At 48.8% G+C, this 18,358-nt stretch overlaps 1 protein-coding gene across 1 annotated transcript in view; it reads right to left on the minus strand.

Moving 5' to 3' along the window:
* Positions 1-3,331: 3,331 nt before the first annotated feature.
* Positions 3,332-18,358, minus strand: part of CNTNAP1 (contactin associated protein 1) — a 42,630-nt gene continuing 27,603 nt past the window's right edge. Inside the window, exons 17-24 of the mRNA XM_083582446.1 lie at positions 15,615-15,833; positions 14,649-14,888; positions 13,513-13,749; positions 12,389-12,516; positions 10,877-10,970; positions 8,054-8,290; positions 6,217-6,267; positions 3,332-4,901 (exon numbers count right to left, since the gene is read on the minus strand). Of these exons, the coding sequence (XP_083438572.1) occupies positions 4,645-4,901; positions 6,217-6,267; positions 8,054-8,290; positions 10,877-10,970; positions 12,389-12,516; positions 13,513-13,749; positions 14,649-14,888; positions 15,615-15,833 (1,463 nt within the window). The 3' untranslated portion in view covers positions 3,332-4,644. The remainder of the gene's footprint in view (positions 4,902-6,216; positions 6,268-8,053; positions 8,291-10,876; positions 10,971-12,388; positions 12,517-13,512; positions 13,750-14,648; positions 14,889-15,614; positions 15,834-18,358) is intronic.

Consider the following 18,358-nt stretch of genomic DNA (forward strand, 5'->3'; position numbering starts at 1 on the left):
ATGTTTCATCTCAGTCAGCCTACAAATAAAGGCCCATAAGGGGGGCGGGCGCCCATATTAAGACAGTGCCTTTATTAAGCAGACTGAAATGTCATGAACTGGTGTGCAAGCTTTTGATTTCCCTAGGCTAGATGGCAATGAAAAGCAATGACAAACCTAGACAGCATCTTAAAAAGCAGAGACATCACCTTGCCGACAAAGGTCCGTAGAGTTAAAGCTCTGGTTTTCCCAGTAGTGATGTATGGAAGTGAGAACTGGACCATAAAGAAGGCTGATCGCCGAAGAATTGATGCTTTTGAATTCTGGTGCTGGAGGAGACTCTTGAGAGTCCCATGGACTGCAAGAAGATCAAACCTCTCCGTTCTGAAGGAAATCAGCCCTGAGTGCTCACTGGAAGGACAGATCCTGAAGCTGAGGCTCCAATACTTTGGCCACCTCATGAGAAGAGAAGACTCCCTGATGTTGGGAAAGATGGAGGGCACAAGGAGAAGGGGACGACAGAGGACGAGATGGTTGGACAGTGTTCTCGAAGCTACCAGCATGAGTTTGACCAAACTGCGGGAGGCAGTGGAAGACAGGAGTGCCTGGCGTGCTCTGGTCCATGAAGAGTCGGACACGACTGGACCTAATGGTCAGGGGTTCCTTTACCTTTAAGGAGTTCTAAGGATACACTCTTGAGAGTCCCATGGACTGCAAGAAGATCAAACCTCTCCATTCTGAAGGAAATCAGCCCTGAGTGCTCATTGGAAGGACAGATCCTGAAGCTGAGGCTCCAATACTTTGGCCACCTCACGAGAAGAGAAGACTCCCTGGAAAAGACCCTGATGTTGGGAAAGATGGAGGGCACAAGGAGAAGGGGACGACAGAGGACGAGATGGTTGGACAGTGTTCTCGAAGCTACCAGCATGAGTTTGACCAAACTGCGGGAGGCTGTGGAAGACAGGAGTGCCTGGCGTGCTCTGGTCCATGGGGTCACGAAGAGTCGGACACAACTAAACAACAACAACGCTAGATGGTAAGAAAAAAATCCAATGAGAGAGAAAGGAGGGAAAGAGAAAAGTGGAAGGTGTGGGCATTTGATAAGAGTCTTGAGATGGCGTGACGGAGTGGCACCATTAGAAACTGAGATATGAAAGCTAGGAGCTAAATGGTACCTTCAACCTAGGTTATGGACACAACAACGGAATGTCTAGGTGCGCTTTTTCTTTATAACAATACAAAGCTGAGAATGAACGAACTGCAGCTAAAATATTATGTTCATATTTCACATGGTCTAGTCCCTTCCCCTGCCCACCCCCCTAATATTCTTAAGAGGGTCTCTCTTCCAGTCTGGAGAAGTAGCTGGATGTGGGGAGGCAGAAAAAGGTCCTCCTTTCCTTCCACTCTGCAGTTTTAATCTGAAATCTTAGGCTCAGTACTGCGCCCGGAGCTCAGAAACTGCTCACGCTAACAAAATTCCCTGTCGCAAAACACGCCTAGAACAATGGGAGTTTTGACCGTTGGGGAGAAGTAGCAGACATTTTGCGCAATTGAGGATGCATCCAGGCTGCCCAGGAAGAGGAAACACATTTAATAATAATAATAATAATAATAATAATAATAATAATAATAATAATAATAATAAACAATTTATTATTTATACCCCGCCCATCTGGCTGAGTTTCCCCAGCCACTCTGAGCGGCTATTTACGACGGGTGATTCCATCCTCTCTTCAACACCTGATGAATTTTCATGGGGACCTTTTTTTAAATAAAAAAAAGTACAAGTTGCAGCAGAAAAGGGAAGAACAGACTTTGAAGACTGGGGGGAAAAGAAACTGAAATGTAGACACCCTCCCCCCCTCACCTGCTTATGGGTTGCTGGGGTTTTTTTTAACTATCTAACTCGATGAAGCGTTCTGGGGAAACCGAGCACTTGCATGCTATTTTGTGACAGTCGGCTTAAGAAAGCTGTTGCCTTAATGCAGAGTTCGGGGCAAGGGGTGCCCATCATTCTAGTGTTATTTGTAGGAGCCAAGGTCTCTTCACCCTGTTATTCACCATAGGAGCCACACATTTTGTGCTGGCCTTTGCAACAAACAATGTCCGGGTTTTCAGCTTTTATGTGTTGAGAGATCCAATTGCCTTGCATAACTAGGGCAGCTCTAGCCGGTTTTGCTGCTGCTGTTCTCACCCCAGCACGTCGATTCTCTATGTGCAAAAAGAACGTGAGTCTAGAGCAGGAACTTTGCAGAGGTGGGGATTTTGAATCATCCTAACACACCCTCGGGACGCGGGTGGCGCTGTGGGTTAAGACACAGAGCCTAGGACTTGCCGATCAGAAGGTCGGTGGTTCGAATCCCCGCAACAGGGTGAGCTCCCGTTGCTCGGTCCCAGCTCCTGACAACCTAGCAGTTCGAAAGCACATCAAAGTGCAAGTAGATAAATAGGTAATGCTGCAGTGGGAAGGTAAACGGCCAGAAGTCATGAAGCGGCTTAGTCATGCTGGCCACATGACCCGGAAGCTGTACGCCAGCTCCCTCGGCCAATAAAGCGAGATGAGCGCCGCAACCCCAGAGTCGGTCATGACTGGACCTAATGGTCAGGGGTCCCTTTACCTTTACCGTCACTGATGGCACCGCATGGCTGTACAGTGGTACCTCAGGTTACATACACTTCAGGTTACATACACTTCAGGTTACGGACTCCAGTAACCCAGAAATAGTACCTCGGGTTAAGAACTTTGCTTCAGGATGAGAACAGAAGTCGTGCTCCAGCGGCGCAGCAGCAGGAGGCCCCATTAGCTAAAGTGGTGCTTCAGCTTAAGAACAGTTTCAGGTTAAGAATGGACCTCCGGAATGAATTAAGTACTTAACCCGAGGTACCACTGTATATCAACAGCATCACAGACTTGAAGGCTGAGCAGAGTTGTGTAAAGAGGAACAGGTGCCCAGGCCACAAACGAATAACAGATACTATTAAACTTGAGCAAACAGTAAATCAATATAATTTCCAGCCACAGCAGAGATAGTTATCGAACAACATAGGTTGAACCCGAGGTACCACTGTAGTTACAATGCTGGTGGTTGCTTGGCCTAAGCCTGCAGCCTTTCTCAACCTGTGGGCCCCCAGATGTTATTGAACTACAACTCCCATCACCCCTAGCTAGCAAGGCCAGAGCTCAGGGATGATGGGAGTTGTAGTCCAACAACATCTGGGGACCCACAGGTTGAGAACTGCTGGAGGGCTGCCTGTTAAAACTCAATTTATAATTTAGATACTTTTGAACAACAGCCTTCGCACCATCACCTCCCCACAAAATGACACAGGCTCACGTCGTCATCGCCCTGACTTAACTTTCTTTACATTTATTTATTTAGGTAACCTTCACGTTTTGTCCAGACAAACAGCTCCTTAGAAAAAATAAACCGCTCAGGAATAGCCCCGGGCTTTTGGATAAAATAAATCCATTTTGCATCTGCTACACAGTTTTATCTTCTTAACATTTCACGAGTGAACTTAGCTTTTCAAAAGGTAGGGGGAGGAAGAGGGTCGGAAGAGTTACCCAAGAGCAAAACCTCCTTCCCTGAAGTAGCAAACTACAGACCACACAGACGACATCACTTCACTTGAAAAAACAGAACATCAGACTTCTGCTTTTGTGTTTTTTATACAAACCGATAGAATAAAAAAACTAGTCTGTCTAATAACCCACAACTAAAAGGGAAGAAGGGAAGGTAGAAAGAATCTTAAAATTCTCAAAACCCTGATTTACGAAAGCAGCAAAGTGGTAGCAAAGTGCGAGTGATCCTTCCATGCGCTGCAGCTGCACACAGAAATATATTTATATTTATATATATTTTTATATATACTTGCAGGCAGGTACCTACATTGCACATTGGATTTCTCTCAGGGCACAATATAACGTGCCGAGATCTAAAATATGCTATACTGCATGGCTCGACTAATGGCTTTTTTTTGTTTTTTAATTAAATGCTAAGCAATTAAGCAAGGAAGACTATGTGCTAGTGAGTCACGCGTGAAAAGGCCAGAATGGATATTGCGTTGCATTTTCCCTTGTTCCGTAAAAACAAAATAAAAAGAAGAAAGTGCAATATTGACCGTCCAGTGTCTCTCTTCAAATGGCAAGGATCTGTGGAGTTTGGCTTGGAGGAAGTCCAGGCACGGGCTGCTTGCCACAGCCTGTCATGCGTCACCTCTGCCACCCCAATTTTACTCCAAAGGAGACTTTGCGCGGTCCAGAAACAGGAGTGCAGAGAGACTTAATAGCTCTGGGGGTCAGGGAACAACCACCCTCAGGTATCATTTGGGCATCTTCTTAGGCACCAACCTGATCAAGAGATGAGAAACGGGACTGGGGAGAATCAGGCTATTAAAGAAAACAAAACTCGGGCTGGAGACCTTTGATTGACACCTGCCCATCGGTTATTGGATCCAACCGGAAGATGCAGCAACACTCCACAGGATGTGCAGGTGAAACAAGGCAGAGGCAACAGGAGGGCCGTCGTCTCGCAGTGGGGCTGTTGCGGGGGAGAAGGTCGGCTTCCCAGAAAGTGGCACAGTTGGCAGTTCGGGGTTGGTCTTGCCAAAAGGCTGCAGCCAGCACCAGCGGAGGGAGGAATCGGCGCTCCTGGCTCCGGTCGGCTATTCGGTTTTGGACTCCTCCAGGATTTGGGGCAAGTTTTGATCCTTCCGCGAGGCGGCAGGCTTCGCCGGCGGGACGGGAGGTGCTCCGCCGCCGCCACTGCTGCTGCCACCGCCGCCGCCACCGCTGCTGCTACTACTGTTGTAGTCCTGGATGGCCTTAGGCTCGTTGGTGTGGTACGAGCCCTTGTAGCGGTGATGGTGCAGGTACATCAAGAGGAGAGCGGCCGCCAGCAGCAGGAGCAGGAAAAAGATCACTGAGGGAGAAAGGCGAGAGTGAAGGGGGAGGACGAAAATAACCCAGAAGCAAGGCTACACATGGGCCGGGCCATAGCTCCTTGGTAGACCATATGGGTTGCCTGCAGGTGCCAGGTTCAACACCCAGCTTCTCCAGTTATAACAACAACAATAATAATTGGTAATAATTCATAATTCATAATAATTCATAAATCATAATAATTAATAAATACTACTACTACTACTACTACTAATAATAATAATAATAATAATAGCACTGGGACAGTGCTGGGAATGGCTGAGTTCTCCACATCATCATCATCATCATCAAAATAATAATAAATATTATTGTTTGTATTATTTATAGCCCACCCAACTGGCTGGGTTTCCCCAGCCACTCTGGGCGGCTTCCAACACAATATTAAAATACAGTAGTGCATCAAACGGGGACGCGGCTGGCGCTGTGGGTTAAACCACAGAGCCTAGGACTTGCTGATCAGAAGGTCGGCGGTTTGAATCCCCGCGACGCGGTGAGCTCCTGTTGTTCGGTCCCTGCTCCTGCCAACCTAGCAGTTTGAAAGCACATCAAAGTGCAAGTAGATAAACAGGTACCGCTCCGGCGGGAAGGCAAACGGCGCTTCTGTGCGCTGCTCTGGTTCGCCAGAAGCGGCTTAGTCCTGCTGGCCACATGACCCGGGAGTTGTACGCCGGCTCCCTCGGCCAATAAAGCGAGATGAGTGCCGCAACCCCAGAGTCGGCCACGACTGGACCTAATGGTCAGGGGTCCCTTTACCTTTAATGCATCAAACATTAAAAGCTTCCCTAAACAGGGCTGCCTTCAGATGTCATCTAAAAGTCTGGTAGTTCTTTTTCTCTGTGACATCTGATGGGAGGGCGTTCCACAGGGCAGGCGTCACTACTGAGAAGGCCCTCTGCCGGGTTCCCTGTAACCTCGCTTCTCTCAGGGAGGGAACCGACAGAAGGCCCTCAGCGCTGGACCTCAGTGTCCGGGAAGAATGATGGGGGTGGAGACGCTCCTTCAGATATACTGGACCGAGGCTGTTTAGGGTTTTAAAGGTTAAGGCTGGGAATGCCCCCCTCTGCATCTGAAACCCTGGGGAGCTACTGCTAACCGACGCGGGCAGTGCTGAGGCCTTAGGTGGACCCATGGTCGGACATGGCATCCTGTGTTTTCCTCCGTTCTTAGGTGTGGCTGCTGCACGGTAGGCCACAGTCAGCATCTAAATCTGAGCTCTCAAAGCTCCCATGGGCCAAGCTCCCATGGTGCAGCTCTTGGGCCAAAGTTCCTAGCAACCCTCTTGGTCTCACACTCACCTCCAATGATGATCGCGATCCAGCCGTCGTCGTGGATGTACAGGAAGTCAACTAGAAGGACACAGAGGACCAGGATGAATAAAAATAAATGATTTTTTTGAAAAAAAATGGATAAAAAAAAAATTAAATTGGATTTTTTATTTAAATCAGATTTTTTTTAATTTAAATCGGATTTTTAAAATAAAATGCTTTTGGAGGAAAAATCTTTCTAAAGATAGTTTTCTATTTAAGTTACATTATAGTCCAAAGGAAATAAGTCCATCAGGAAATAAGGATTTGTTTTAAGTTTTTCATGTGTGCTAAAACGCGAGTCTAAGTTTTTTAAAAAAATGTTTAACCACATCAGTTAACAAACATGGATACATTTGCTATAATGTTATTGTTTTAGTTAAATAAATTGTTTAAATTGTTATTAAGGAAATTATTATCTCCTTCCAATAAAGGACAGCAGAAAAGTTGTCCAAATATAAAGTTAACTTATTAAACCTCACAATAATTTCATACTTATCTGTCTATGTAGTTCTAATAGTATAACCAAATCAGTAATTTTTGATATAACTGTAAAAACTACTCTGAAAATTTATTATTACAAAAATAAAACCTTTCTCTGGTTGTAAATATTAAGATGATACCAGCAACAATGAGTCTTTCTGTAAAAAAATTAAATGATTTAAATCAAATCTTATTGACTAGTGATTTAAATTGTGATTGTAAAAACGCTCAAAATAAAACAACATATAGCTCTCAGTGCAATTTTACATTGACGACAGCGCCCTCTGGTGTCACATGTTGATAACGCATTTGCAGTGGTACCTTGGTTCTCAAAATTAATCCATTCTGGAAGTCCGTTCGACTCCCGAAACGGTTCAAAAACCAAGGCACAGCTTCCGATTGGCTGCAGGAGCTTCCTGCCCTCAAGCAGAAGCCACGTCGGACATTCAGCTTCCGAAAAATGTTCACAAACCGGAACAAACGCAAACAAAGCTGTTTGCGGCGTTCGGGAGCCAATTTGTTCATCAGCTAAGCAGTTCAAGAACCAAGGTACCACTGTATAATGTTTTAACTCACTAGTGTAGATTAGTCCAAGGGTTCTGGCCCAAACATCACCTGGGACACATGAAGGCAGGCTAGGGCTGCTCCGGCGGGTGCAGAATGCCGCAGCGAGGCTCCTTACGGGGTCCTGCCGCAGGATTACATTCATCCAATGCTTTACCAACTGCACTGGCTCCCGGTAGAGTACAGGATCAGGTTTAAGGTGCTGGCTTTCACCTTTAAAGCCCTATGCGGCCTAGGACCCTCGTACCTGTGGGACCGCCTCTCCTGGTATGCCCCGCGGAGGCCCTTAAGGTCCACAAATAACACTTTGGAGGTCCCAGGTCGCAAGGTGGTTAGATTGGTCTCAACTAAGGCCAGGGCCTTTTCAGTACTGGCCCCGACTTGGTGGAACGCTCTGTCCCAAGAGACTAGGGCCCTGTGGGGCTTGACATCTTTCCGCAGGGCCTGCAAGACAGAGCTGTTCCGCCTGGCCTTTGGTTTGGACTCAGCCTGACCCTTCTGTTTCCCTCACCTTATAGTCTTGATCTATGGGCTACTTTTAAAATGAGGCTGCATTTTAAATTGCATTTTAACCTGTATTTTAAATTGCTTGTGTCCCCCCCCCCGCCATGTTATTACTGTGATTTTATTGGTGTTAGCCACTCTGAGCCCAGCTCTGGCCAGGGAGGGCGGGGTGTAAATAACATTTTTTATTATTATTAAATTTATTAAGAGGCACCCTCGCCCCCAGGTAAGCACAGTCTTGCCCCCAACCCTTCCTCCCCCATAAATGCTACCATACCTGGGTCTATGTACCAGGGGTCAAGTTCCGGTGGCGTTTCAACGTAAGAGTTGGGCATAGAGGCACAGCTGGACTCCACCAGCCGCCCTTTGATGCTGTAGGGGCGGATGGGATTTTTGCCACTGGCCCGGAAGATGGTTTTCAGAGGCACAATGCTGTTGAATTTCACTCCTGAGAGACAACCTGTGAAACCCGGTGTGTTGTATCTTTGGATATCCGGGTGAATCAGGCCCGTCTCTGTGGACCATGGAAGACAAGAGGAGCAGGACAGGGTTAAACAGATGCCAGCTTCTTCCTCAGCTCCCCCTCAAACCTTAACCCCCCTCAAAACTACCCCAAATCAGGGAAATGATATATAATGAATTGAAAAAAAATTTTTAAAAGTACATTCCTCCCTCAAAAAACCCCCAGAGTCCTTTTTGTTGGGGATAATTCAGAGGGAAATTCCCAGGTGTCAAAAAAGACTATTTATGTATGCCACTACCACGGCCAGTGTCTTGGAAAATGAGCGAGGCCCCAGCCAAAGAAGAATGGCAACTTAAACTGATGGAATACAAGCAGCTTGCAGACTTAACATATAGAATATAAAAGAACAAGAAGAATGCACGTTTAAAGAAGACTGGAAAATGTTTACCTGAATATCTGGGTGAAATTTGTGTTCATTTAAAAACGCTGGTAGTGTTAAGATAAATTCAATAGTGTAAATAAGTTTTGAGGGATGTAAAAATGGATTACTGAATGGTTTAGTTCATGTAAAATATGCAGGGATGTGTAGTATGCAAAAGGGACGCAGGTGGCGCTGTGGGTTAAACCACAGAGCCTAGGACTTGCTGATCAGAAGGCTGGCAGTTCGAATCCCCGCGATGGGGTGAGCTCCCATTGCTTGGTCCCTGCTCCTGCCAACCTAGCAGTTCGAAAGCACGTCAAAGTGCAAGTAGATAAATAGGTACCGCTCCGGCGGGAAGGTAAACAGTGTTTCCGTGCGCTGCTCTGATTCGCCAGAAGCGGCTTAAGTCCTGCTGGCCACATGACCCGGAAGCTGTACGGAGGCTCCCTCAGCCAATAAAGCAAGATGAGCGCCGCAACCCCAGAGTCGGTCACGACTGGACCTAATGGTCAGGGGTCCCTTTACCTTTTTATAGTATGCAAAATGAACCACCCAAAGAGAAGGAGGGGTCATTGATTTGTGGTTGTTGAAATGAATATTTTGAAATGTAATTTAGAAAAAAATAAATAAGTGTGTGTGTGTGTCAATGGGTTTAAATGTATGTAATAAAACAGGTTTTTCAATGAGATAATATAAAAACTACCTCAAATCAGAAACACTGACAATGGCCAGCCGTATCAGTTTTTGAAAAAGCCTTGAGATCTGTAAGGACAGGCTTAGGAGTCAATGTCTGGCAGGAAGTAAGGCAGCACTCCAGGGGGAGACGGGCTCTTTGTTCCTTTCCCCTCCTAGCAACAGAAGGGCATGCTATGCAAATTAAGGACGCGCATGCAAAATTCATATGATCTGCATAATTTATTCAGCCCAGAACCTGCAAAATCATTTTCAGACCCGTTACAGAATGTTCATACAGAGAGGTCTGCATTTGAAGGATGCAACAAGGGGGAAAGGGAAGGGAAAGTGGGGGGCAAGAGCTTGCAGAAAGTGGGGTGGAAGGAAAAGACGTGAAAAGGGGGAGCAGGAGGGCAGTGGAAGAGCAGAGGCGCTCGGGCGATGGCGGCTCTTTGAAGAAACGAGTTCCCCATTTGCCTTAGAGGAGGCCCCAGGGTGCCGGCCTCTGCGTCAGACTCTTCTCCTCCTCTCACAGACTTGGCTGCCACCAAATTCTATTAAGTATTGAAGCTCACAGTTCCCTACCGGGCATATGCCGTATTTTTCGCTCTATAGGACGCACCCGACCATAGGACGCACCTTGTTTTAGAGGGGGAGAACAAGAAAAAAAATTCTCCCCCTCTCTGCTCCAGCGCCCCTTCAGCGAAGTGGCAGGAGAAACGGAGCCCCTTCCATTTCTCCTCCCGCCTCGCTGAAGGGGCGCTGCGCAGCTCTCCCTCTCTGCTGAAGCTAAAGGAACCCGAATCCTTTGGAGCGCAGCGCGAGGTCCCACACCGACCCCTGAAGCCTCGGTGCGCACCGACCCCTCTCGCTCTCCAGCGAAAGCAACGTGAAGCCTCCGGAGCGCGGAGGGAGCGCTCCCAGTGCGCTTCGGAGACTTCGCGTTGCTATCACTGAAGCCAAGGAGCCTGCATTCCCTCCATAGGACGCACACACATTTCCCCTTAATTTTTGGAGGGGGAAAAGTGCATCCTATAGAGCAAAAAATACGGTAAGTATCGAAGCTCACAGTTCCCTATCGGGCATCTATATAAAACAACAAACTTCCATATACCGAAGGGAGGCCCCTGAGAATGCAGAGACCATCGCCTCATTTTGGGGTGGCCACATTTTGCTTCGGAACTGATAGGCACTCCCAAGTTGGCGATTAGAAGGAATGGGGGGTCTCCAGGAACACAGGGGAAAGAGGGCAACAGAGGCTGTTTTGAGGGACAGGGCAGAATCCAGAAATGTGGAAGTGGAAGGAGGAGAGAACTATGTTTGTGAGCCTAAAAGCAAAGCAGAGTTGGATGTCAGGGTGAGCTTACGTGCAGCAGGCATCCCCCTCAATCTGGAGCTTTCCAGATGTTGGCCACTGGCCATGGGTTGGGAATCCAAAGTAACTGGAAGGAACCAGGGCAGCTGAAGGCTGACTGGCCCATCCAAGGAGCTGGGCATGGGACAATCAATGTCAAGAATGGGCAGGACCCACGACTCTCACTCACCCATGAAACGACCGAGATAGAGCGCCTTGGGCGAGTCAAGTCTGCCATCCACAAAGAGGGAGAGCTGGTACACCTGGACTGGGTAATAATCCAACTAAAGGAAGGAAGAAGAGAGAAGATATACTATAAGGCTGATCAGGATACCCTCACAGAGAACAGTGGACTGGTGACCTGGAAACTACAACTAATCCAGAATGCGGCAGCCAGGCTGGTGACTGGGAGCGGCCGCCAAGACCTTATAACACCTACACTGGCTCCCAGTACGTTTCCGAGCACAATTCAAAGTGTTGGTGCTGACCTTTAAAGACCTAAACGGCCTCAGTCCAGTATGCCTGAAGGAGCGTCTCCACCCCCGTTGTTCAGCCCGGACACTGAGGTCCAGCTCCGAGGGCCTTCTGGTGGTTCCCTCACTGCAAGAAGTGAGGCTACAGGGAACCAGGCAGAGGGCCTTCTCGGTGGTGGCACCCGCCCTGTGGAACGCCCTCCCATCAGATGTCAAGGAAATAAACAACCTTCTGACTTTTAGAAGACCTCTGAAGGCAGCCCTGTTTAGGGAAGCTTTTAATGTTTGAAGTTTTATTCTGTTTAATATTCTGTTGGGAGCTGCCCAGAGTGGCTGGGGAAACCCAGCCAGTTGGGTGGACTATAAATAATACTAACATCATCATCATCATCATTATTAGTATTATTATTATTAGTAGTATTATTATTTTACAGTGGATAACTCAGCCATTCCCAGTGCTGTCCCAGGCTCTGTGGGCTACTTGTGGAAGGTTGTGTTCCCCACACCTCAACAACCAGTTTGATATATCAGCAGAGTACGTGGAGCCCCAGCTATATACTATATAGAGTTCTTCTGGTCTCTGAAGTAAGGATACATATGTACAGAGAGATCTGGTAACACTATCTCCCTGCTAGGTAACGCTGCTGCGTAAAACGCAGAGCCTCTTCCTCACATGCAGAGTCAGACACTCCCATGGAAACAGGGTAGTATCCAGACAGGACAGAACAATATGGCATACATCATAAAAACAATGCCTGTTATACCTGTTTCTACACCTAGGCATTCTTGGACTAACGGAAGGGTAAATGACTCAGCAAGACATACACTTGGCCTTGCTAGTGTTGCTATGGCAACCCAGCGCACCTGGCACCTTATCTCAGAACTTCCAGACGCTGGGAATGTGTGCCTGGAGACACGAAGCCAAGCACTGCATTATTTAACCATTTGTCCGCATGACACCAACGGGCCCACACTCCGCAGAGCAGAAAGCTGCTGGGCTACTCTCCCGAGAGTCCCTCCCTCCCTCCAGACAGTGAGAGAGCCACAGGGCCAGAGGTGAAGACCATGTGTAGTCCTCTAGGCATTGCTGAACTGCGGCCTCCATCACTCAACTGAGACTGATGGGAGGTGGGAGCCAAGCAACATCAGGGGGGCTCCAGGTCCCTTCCACCGCACAACGCCTTTCTGCAGGCCCCTCCCCATTTGTGCAGCAAGAGGGGCCCCCTTACCTGTGTGTACAATGTTCGATTGACGCGTGTGACATTGATACTGTGTGGCTGTCCGTCGGCCACAGAGCGTGTGCTCAGGGGGTAGATGGCAGGGAGAGCGCCCAGTTGGTAGTGCAGCTGCAGGATGCCTGCAAGGGAAACGGCAACAGGTAGAAGGGGACGGCAAGGAGGAGATGGTATTACTTTGAAACCGCAGCTCTCAAAGGCTTGCCACGCAGGTGCGACGGCAAGCGTGGCCAGAACAACCAAATAAACATTTGAACATTTCAGTGTTGAGTCCTGAAAGACCTACATTGGCTCCCAGTACGTTTCCGAGCACAATTCAAAGTGTTGGTGCTGAACTTTAAAGCCCTAAATAGCCTCGGCCCAGTAGACTTGAAGGAGCGTCTCCACCCCTATCATCCAGCCCCGACACTGGGGTCCAGCTCCAAGGACCTTCTGTGAGAAGTGAAGCTACAGGGAACCAGGCAGAGGGCCTTCTCAATAGTGGCACCCGCCCTGTGAAACACCCTCCCATCAGATGTCAAGGAAATAAACAACTATCTGGTGTTTAGAAGACATCTGAAGGCAGCCCTGTTTAGGGAAGTTTTTAATGTTTGGTGTTTTATCGCATTTTAATACAGTGGTACCTTGGGTTACATATGCTTCAGGTTACATACGCTTCAGGTTACAGACTCTGCTAACCCAGAAGTAGTACCTCAGGTTAAGAACTTTGCTTCAGGATGAGAACAGAAATCGTGCTCCGGCGGTGCAGCAGCAGGAGGAGGCCCCATTAGCTAAAGTGATGCTTCAGGTTAAGAACAGTTTCAGTTAAGAACGGACCTCCGGAATGAATTAAGTACTTAACCCGAGGTGCCACTGTATTCAGGTGGCAGGGGAAACCCAGCCAGATGGGCAGGGTATAAATAATATATTATTAATATTAATATTATTATTAGGCCATCTGCTGTGGATGCTGTAGTTAAGATTCAGGCATTGCAGGGGGGCTGGACTCGATGACCCCTGGGGAGAATCCCTTCCAACTCTACAATTCTATGAACTATCCTGACGCCATGGCAAGATGCGTTGTCAACAAGAAAGAGGCCAGATTCGGAGGGCCCTGAGCTAGCTCCCATGGCGCTCACCATCCTCGCGGATCAAAATAGTCATGTAATCGTGCACAAAGGTGCTGACGTAGATCAGGACGGCGGGGGCCGAAGTGGTGCGGAAACTGAGCCACACGTCCTCCCTGGTCAGGTTGTAGCCGGGGAGCGGCTGAATCGGCTGGTGGAGAATGTTGGAGAACTCCCGGACCACGTGCAACGGCATCGTCATGATGTCGTAGCGCACCCAGGTGCCTTGCTCGAAGTAGGCGCCGATGTCTGCAAAAGGGGATAGATGGGGGAACACGGCAACGGTTAGGCGGAGAGTCAAAGGCCTAAGCAAAATAATAATAAAAAATAATAATAATTTTTATTTATACCCCGCCCTCCCCAGCCAAGGCCGGGCTCAGGGCGGCTAACAAGCAATAATAAAAACAGGTTGAATGAATACAACTTAAAAACAAGATTAAAACACAACATCAAAACATTGAAACATTAAAATGCAGCCTCATCACAGGGGAGAAAGGAAAAAGAAAGAGGGGGAGGGAATCAAATTGGCTCCAAGCCAAAGGCCAGGTGGAACAACTCTGTCTTACAGGCTCTGCGGAAAGAAATCAGATCCTGCAGGGCCCTGGTCTCATGAGGCAGAGCGTTCCACCAGACCGGAGCCAGAGTTGAAAAGGCCCTGGCTCTGGTTGAGGCTAATCTAACAACCTTAGGGCCCGGGACCTCTAGGGTGTTGCTATTTATGGACCTTGAGGCTCTCCGTGGGGCATACCGGGTGAGGCGGTCCCGTAAGTACGAGGGTCCTAGGCTGTGAAGGGCTTTAAAGATCAAAAGCAGCACCTTAAATCTGACCCTGTACTCCACTGGGAGCCAGTGCAGCTGGAAAAGCACTGGGTGAATATGCTCCCGTGGCATAGACCCCGTGAGGAGCCTCGCTGCAGCATTCTGCACCCGCTGGAGTTTCTGGGTCAGCTTCAAGGGCAGCCCCGCGTAGAGTGAATTACAGTAGTCAAGCCTGGAGGTGACCGTCGCATGGATCGCTGTGGCCAGGTCGGGGCGGGAAAGGTAAGGGACCAACTGCTTGATGCGGCGAAGGTGGGGGAAAATCAGCCGTGCCTTCTCCGTCCTGCCCCACTTCATCCCAACCCTCCGGACTTGTTTAGGGCTCTCACCCAGGTTGCAGAAAGGTCCTTCAAAGGCAGAGACTGAGCAGTTGCAGGTGTAGTGGCTGTAGGCCTCCAGGCAGGTGCCGTAGTTCCGGCACGGCACCAGAGGGTTCCGGCAATGCCCGGTGCAGTTCACAAGCACTCCTTCCGTCTCGTTGGCTTTCCCCTCCAAGTTGAGGGTGACCCCGTTCATGCGCAGGCCCCGCAAGCAGCCCAAGAAGGGGCGCAGGTAGTATTCAGCAGCGCCTAAGAAAGGGGAACAGGAAACGAAAACGTCAACAGCTGCCTTGCTGGATCTAGGCAAGCTTGTTTTAAGTGTTCCGGTTCCAGTGGAAAACAGCAAGGTGTTTTTGTAATGTCCGTTGCCTTTGAAGCTGGACAAGAACTTTTTAAAAGAACGGTGGGAAATTGTAATTTATTTAGGAGACCGCTGTCGGCAGATGGAAACATTAGCAGGATTTTAATCACACTTGTAATGTAACAAACACTATGGATACAAAATCATGGAATAATATACAGTTATAAATGTTGACAACAGGACCCATGGAGGGAATGGGGGGGGGGAGTTTCGAGATTCAGAGAAATCTCTATATATGGTGATGCATTTGGTAATGTGATAGCTTTTTACATGTAAAATCAAATAAAAAATGTTTTTTTTTAAAAAATGAACCTAGAAGTTTTTAGCTATGGAAATAAAGTTTTTAACAAATAAAATGAAGAGGGTGGTGAAGATGATAAAGCTAGATTCCCCCCCCCCACACGCACACAAAAATGAGATTTTGCCTGTTACAAAACTGAGCTCGCTGAGCTTTTTCATATTGATGAGTAAGCTGTATTGAGCCTGGTTCTAGTTTGAGGTTCATCAACAATGAAAGAACCTCTAACGGTGTCGTCCAATAGGGTCTCTCTCCCTCTTTCTTTCTTTCTTTCTTTCTTTCATTCATTCACACCACCCTGCCCATCCTCACTCACCCACATAGAGAGGCTTTGTAAGGTTCATGTGAATGAAGGTCTGGGGAGGGGCCGCTCGCACAACCCAGGGCATCCGGTCAACCCGCATCCGAGCGAGCTTCACGTTGATCTCTGCCCTGACCTCGTGCCACTCGTTGTCGTTGTAGGGCATGTCCCGGTGAACTGTCAGGTTCTCATCCCCGTTGCCAATGTCGTATATGAATACCAGATCTCGGGTAGCTAGAAAACGGCAGCAGGAGAGAAGTGTCACACCACAGCTGCCTTCCAGGAGCATTGGGCGTAGTGGCGCGGCGAGCCAGGGCACCAAGCGGAGAGGGGAGAGCGGGGAGGTAAGCGAGGCGGAGCGGGGGCTTGGTGCCTGCGCGCCTCCAGCGCCTGTCAGAGACGGGAAGGTTCTCCGCTGGCTCCGTGACACACCACCTCCTCGGCTGCGTGGTGTGTGCTTGCATCCCAAGCTCTGCGCATCATAAACATGACTCTACCACTGCTCTCCTCGTCTAGGTAAAGGTAAAGGGACCCCTGACCATTAGGTCCAGTCATAAACGGCTCTGGGGTTGCGGCGCTCATCTCGCTTTACTGGCCGAGGGAGCCGGCGTTTGTCCGCAGACAGTTTTTCCAGGTCATGTGGCCAGCATGACTAAGCCGCTTCTGGCAAACCAGAGCAGCGCACGGAAACGGCGTTTACCTTCCCACCTGAGCAGTACCTATTTATCCACTTGCACTTTGACGTGCTTTTGAACTGCTAGGTTGGCAGAAGCTGGGACAGAGCAACAGGAGCTCACCCCGTCGCGGGGATTCGAACCGCCGACCTTCTGATCGGCAAGTCCTAGGCTCTGTGGTTTAACCCACAGCGCCAGCAACGTCCCGCTCCCCTCGTCTACTCTACCTCAAAAGATCCCTGCGCTTGAGGCTGCACGCTGCAACTGCTGCCCCCAGCGCCCTTCCCTCCTTCCCCTGCTTCTCCACCGCCTTGCACGGGAGTCTGCCTCCTCCCACTGCCCCCATCACCTCTGCACCCCTTCACATGAACCGCATTTCCTTCCCCTGCCCGATCCCCTCCAGCCATGCTCTCTCTTCCCACCCCCTTCCTCTCCAAGCAAGGACAGCGAGACTGCGGCTGAGTGAGCGCTCTTCTCTGCTGCGGCGATGTGGGCGGCCCCGCTCACTTTGCCTGTCCCTGCCCGGACAAGACCCCCACCTGCTGCCTCCATCACGCCCGGCTGCCCAGACCCACACTATGATCCCGTCGCGGGAGCCAATGCCCAGCCGCGCTTGAGCAGCAGCGTGAGGGTGGGAGCAGCTTTTCCTTAAAAAGGTCAACAACTTTGGGGTCCCCCCCCCTTAAAAGGGTCGACAACTCTGGGAAACGGGGGGCGGCAGTGCCGGAGGGATGTTTGCACCATGGCACTGGATATGCGTAAGACGGCCCTGACCAGTTTTATTGGAAAATTAATAAACGCTTAAAAAGAAAAAAGAAAAAAGACAGCCCTGACCAGGAGGGAGACAGCTATGCTTTGGGGGGGCCTATATAATGCTACCTCCCTGTCCCTGGGTCCACTGCCTGCTGAGTGTAAGTGCAAAAGGAAGTTTTGTTGTTTTTTTGGAGACTGTAGCCCTGATAATTTCCTACAGCCACTGTAACTCCAGTCCTAAAGGATCTACACTGGCTCCCAGTATGTTTCGGAACACAATTCAAAGTGTTGGTGCTGATCTATAAAGTCCTAAATGACCTTGGTCTTATATACCTGAAGGAGTGTCTCAAACCCCATTGTTCAGCCCGGATACTGAGGTCCAGCTCTGAGGGCCTTCTGGCGGTTCCCTCACTGAGAGAAGTGAAGCTACAGGGAACCAGGCAGAGGGCCTTCTCGGTGGTGGCACCCGCCCTGTGGAACGCCCTCCCATCAGATGTCAAGGAAATAAACAACCTTCTGACTTTTAGAAGACCTCTGAAGGCAGCCCTGTTTAGGGAAGCTTTTAATGTTTGATGTTTTACTGTGTTTTTAATATTTTGTTAGTAAAAGCGAGATGAGCGCCGCAACCCCAGAGTCGGTCACGACTGGACCTAATGGTCAGGGTTCCCTTTACCTTTTTACCCAGAGTGGTACAAATAATAGAATTAATATTATTATTAATAATATTACTTAGATGACTCAAGATTCAGTTTCCAAGCAATACAGCCTTAGTTCTCCATCTCGTTCACATTTCTAACAGGGCCCACCTTAGGGCCACTGTTAGGGCCCACCTGCACCGCACATTTAAAGCAGTATCATACTACTTTTAGCAGACATGACTTCCCTCAGAGAATCCTGGGAACTATAGTTTGCTAAGGGTGCTGAGAGTTTGTTAGGACACCCCTATTCCCCTCACAGAGCTACAATTCTCAAGAGTGGTTTAACAGTCGATCCCTCTCTCAAAGAAACTCTGGGGACTGCAGTTCTGTGACGGGAGAACCACCAGCACCCTTAACAAACGCCAGCTCCCATAATTCTTTGGGGGAATCCATGCCTATTTAAAGTTACTTGATACCACTTCAAATGTACCATGTGGACAGAGCCCTACATGGGATTGGGCAAAGTGCCAATATATTCAATATCTGTCTAAGAAGGCCTCTCGGACTACTCCCACTGCCTCAAGCCCCCAATTCCTGTCAGTTTGCATTTCTTAGAACAGAAAGTATTGATCTGATGTGTAGAGATCTTTCCTATTTTACTTAATTTAAGAGGGTTCTGGAAGCTTCTGGAAGC

Source organism: Podarcis filfolensis (genome assembly GCF_964270895.1).
Source record: "Podarcis filfolensis genome assembly, chromosome: 13".
NCBI classification, from domain to species: Eukaryota; Metazoa; Chordata; class Lepidosauria; order Squamata; family Lacertidae; genus Podarcis; species Podarcis filfolensis.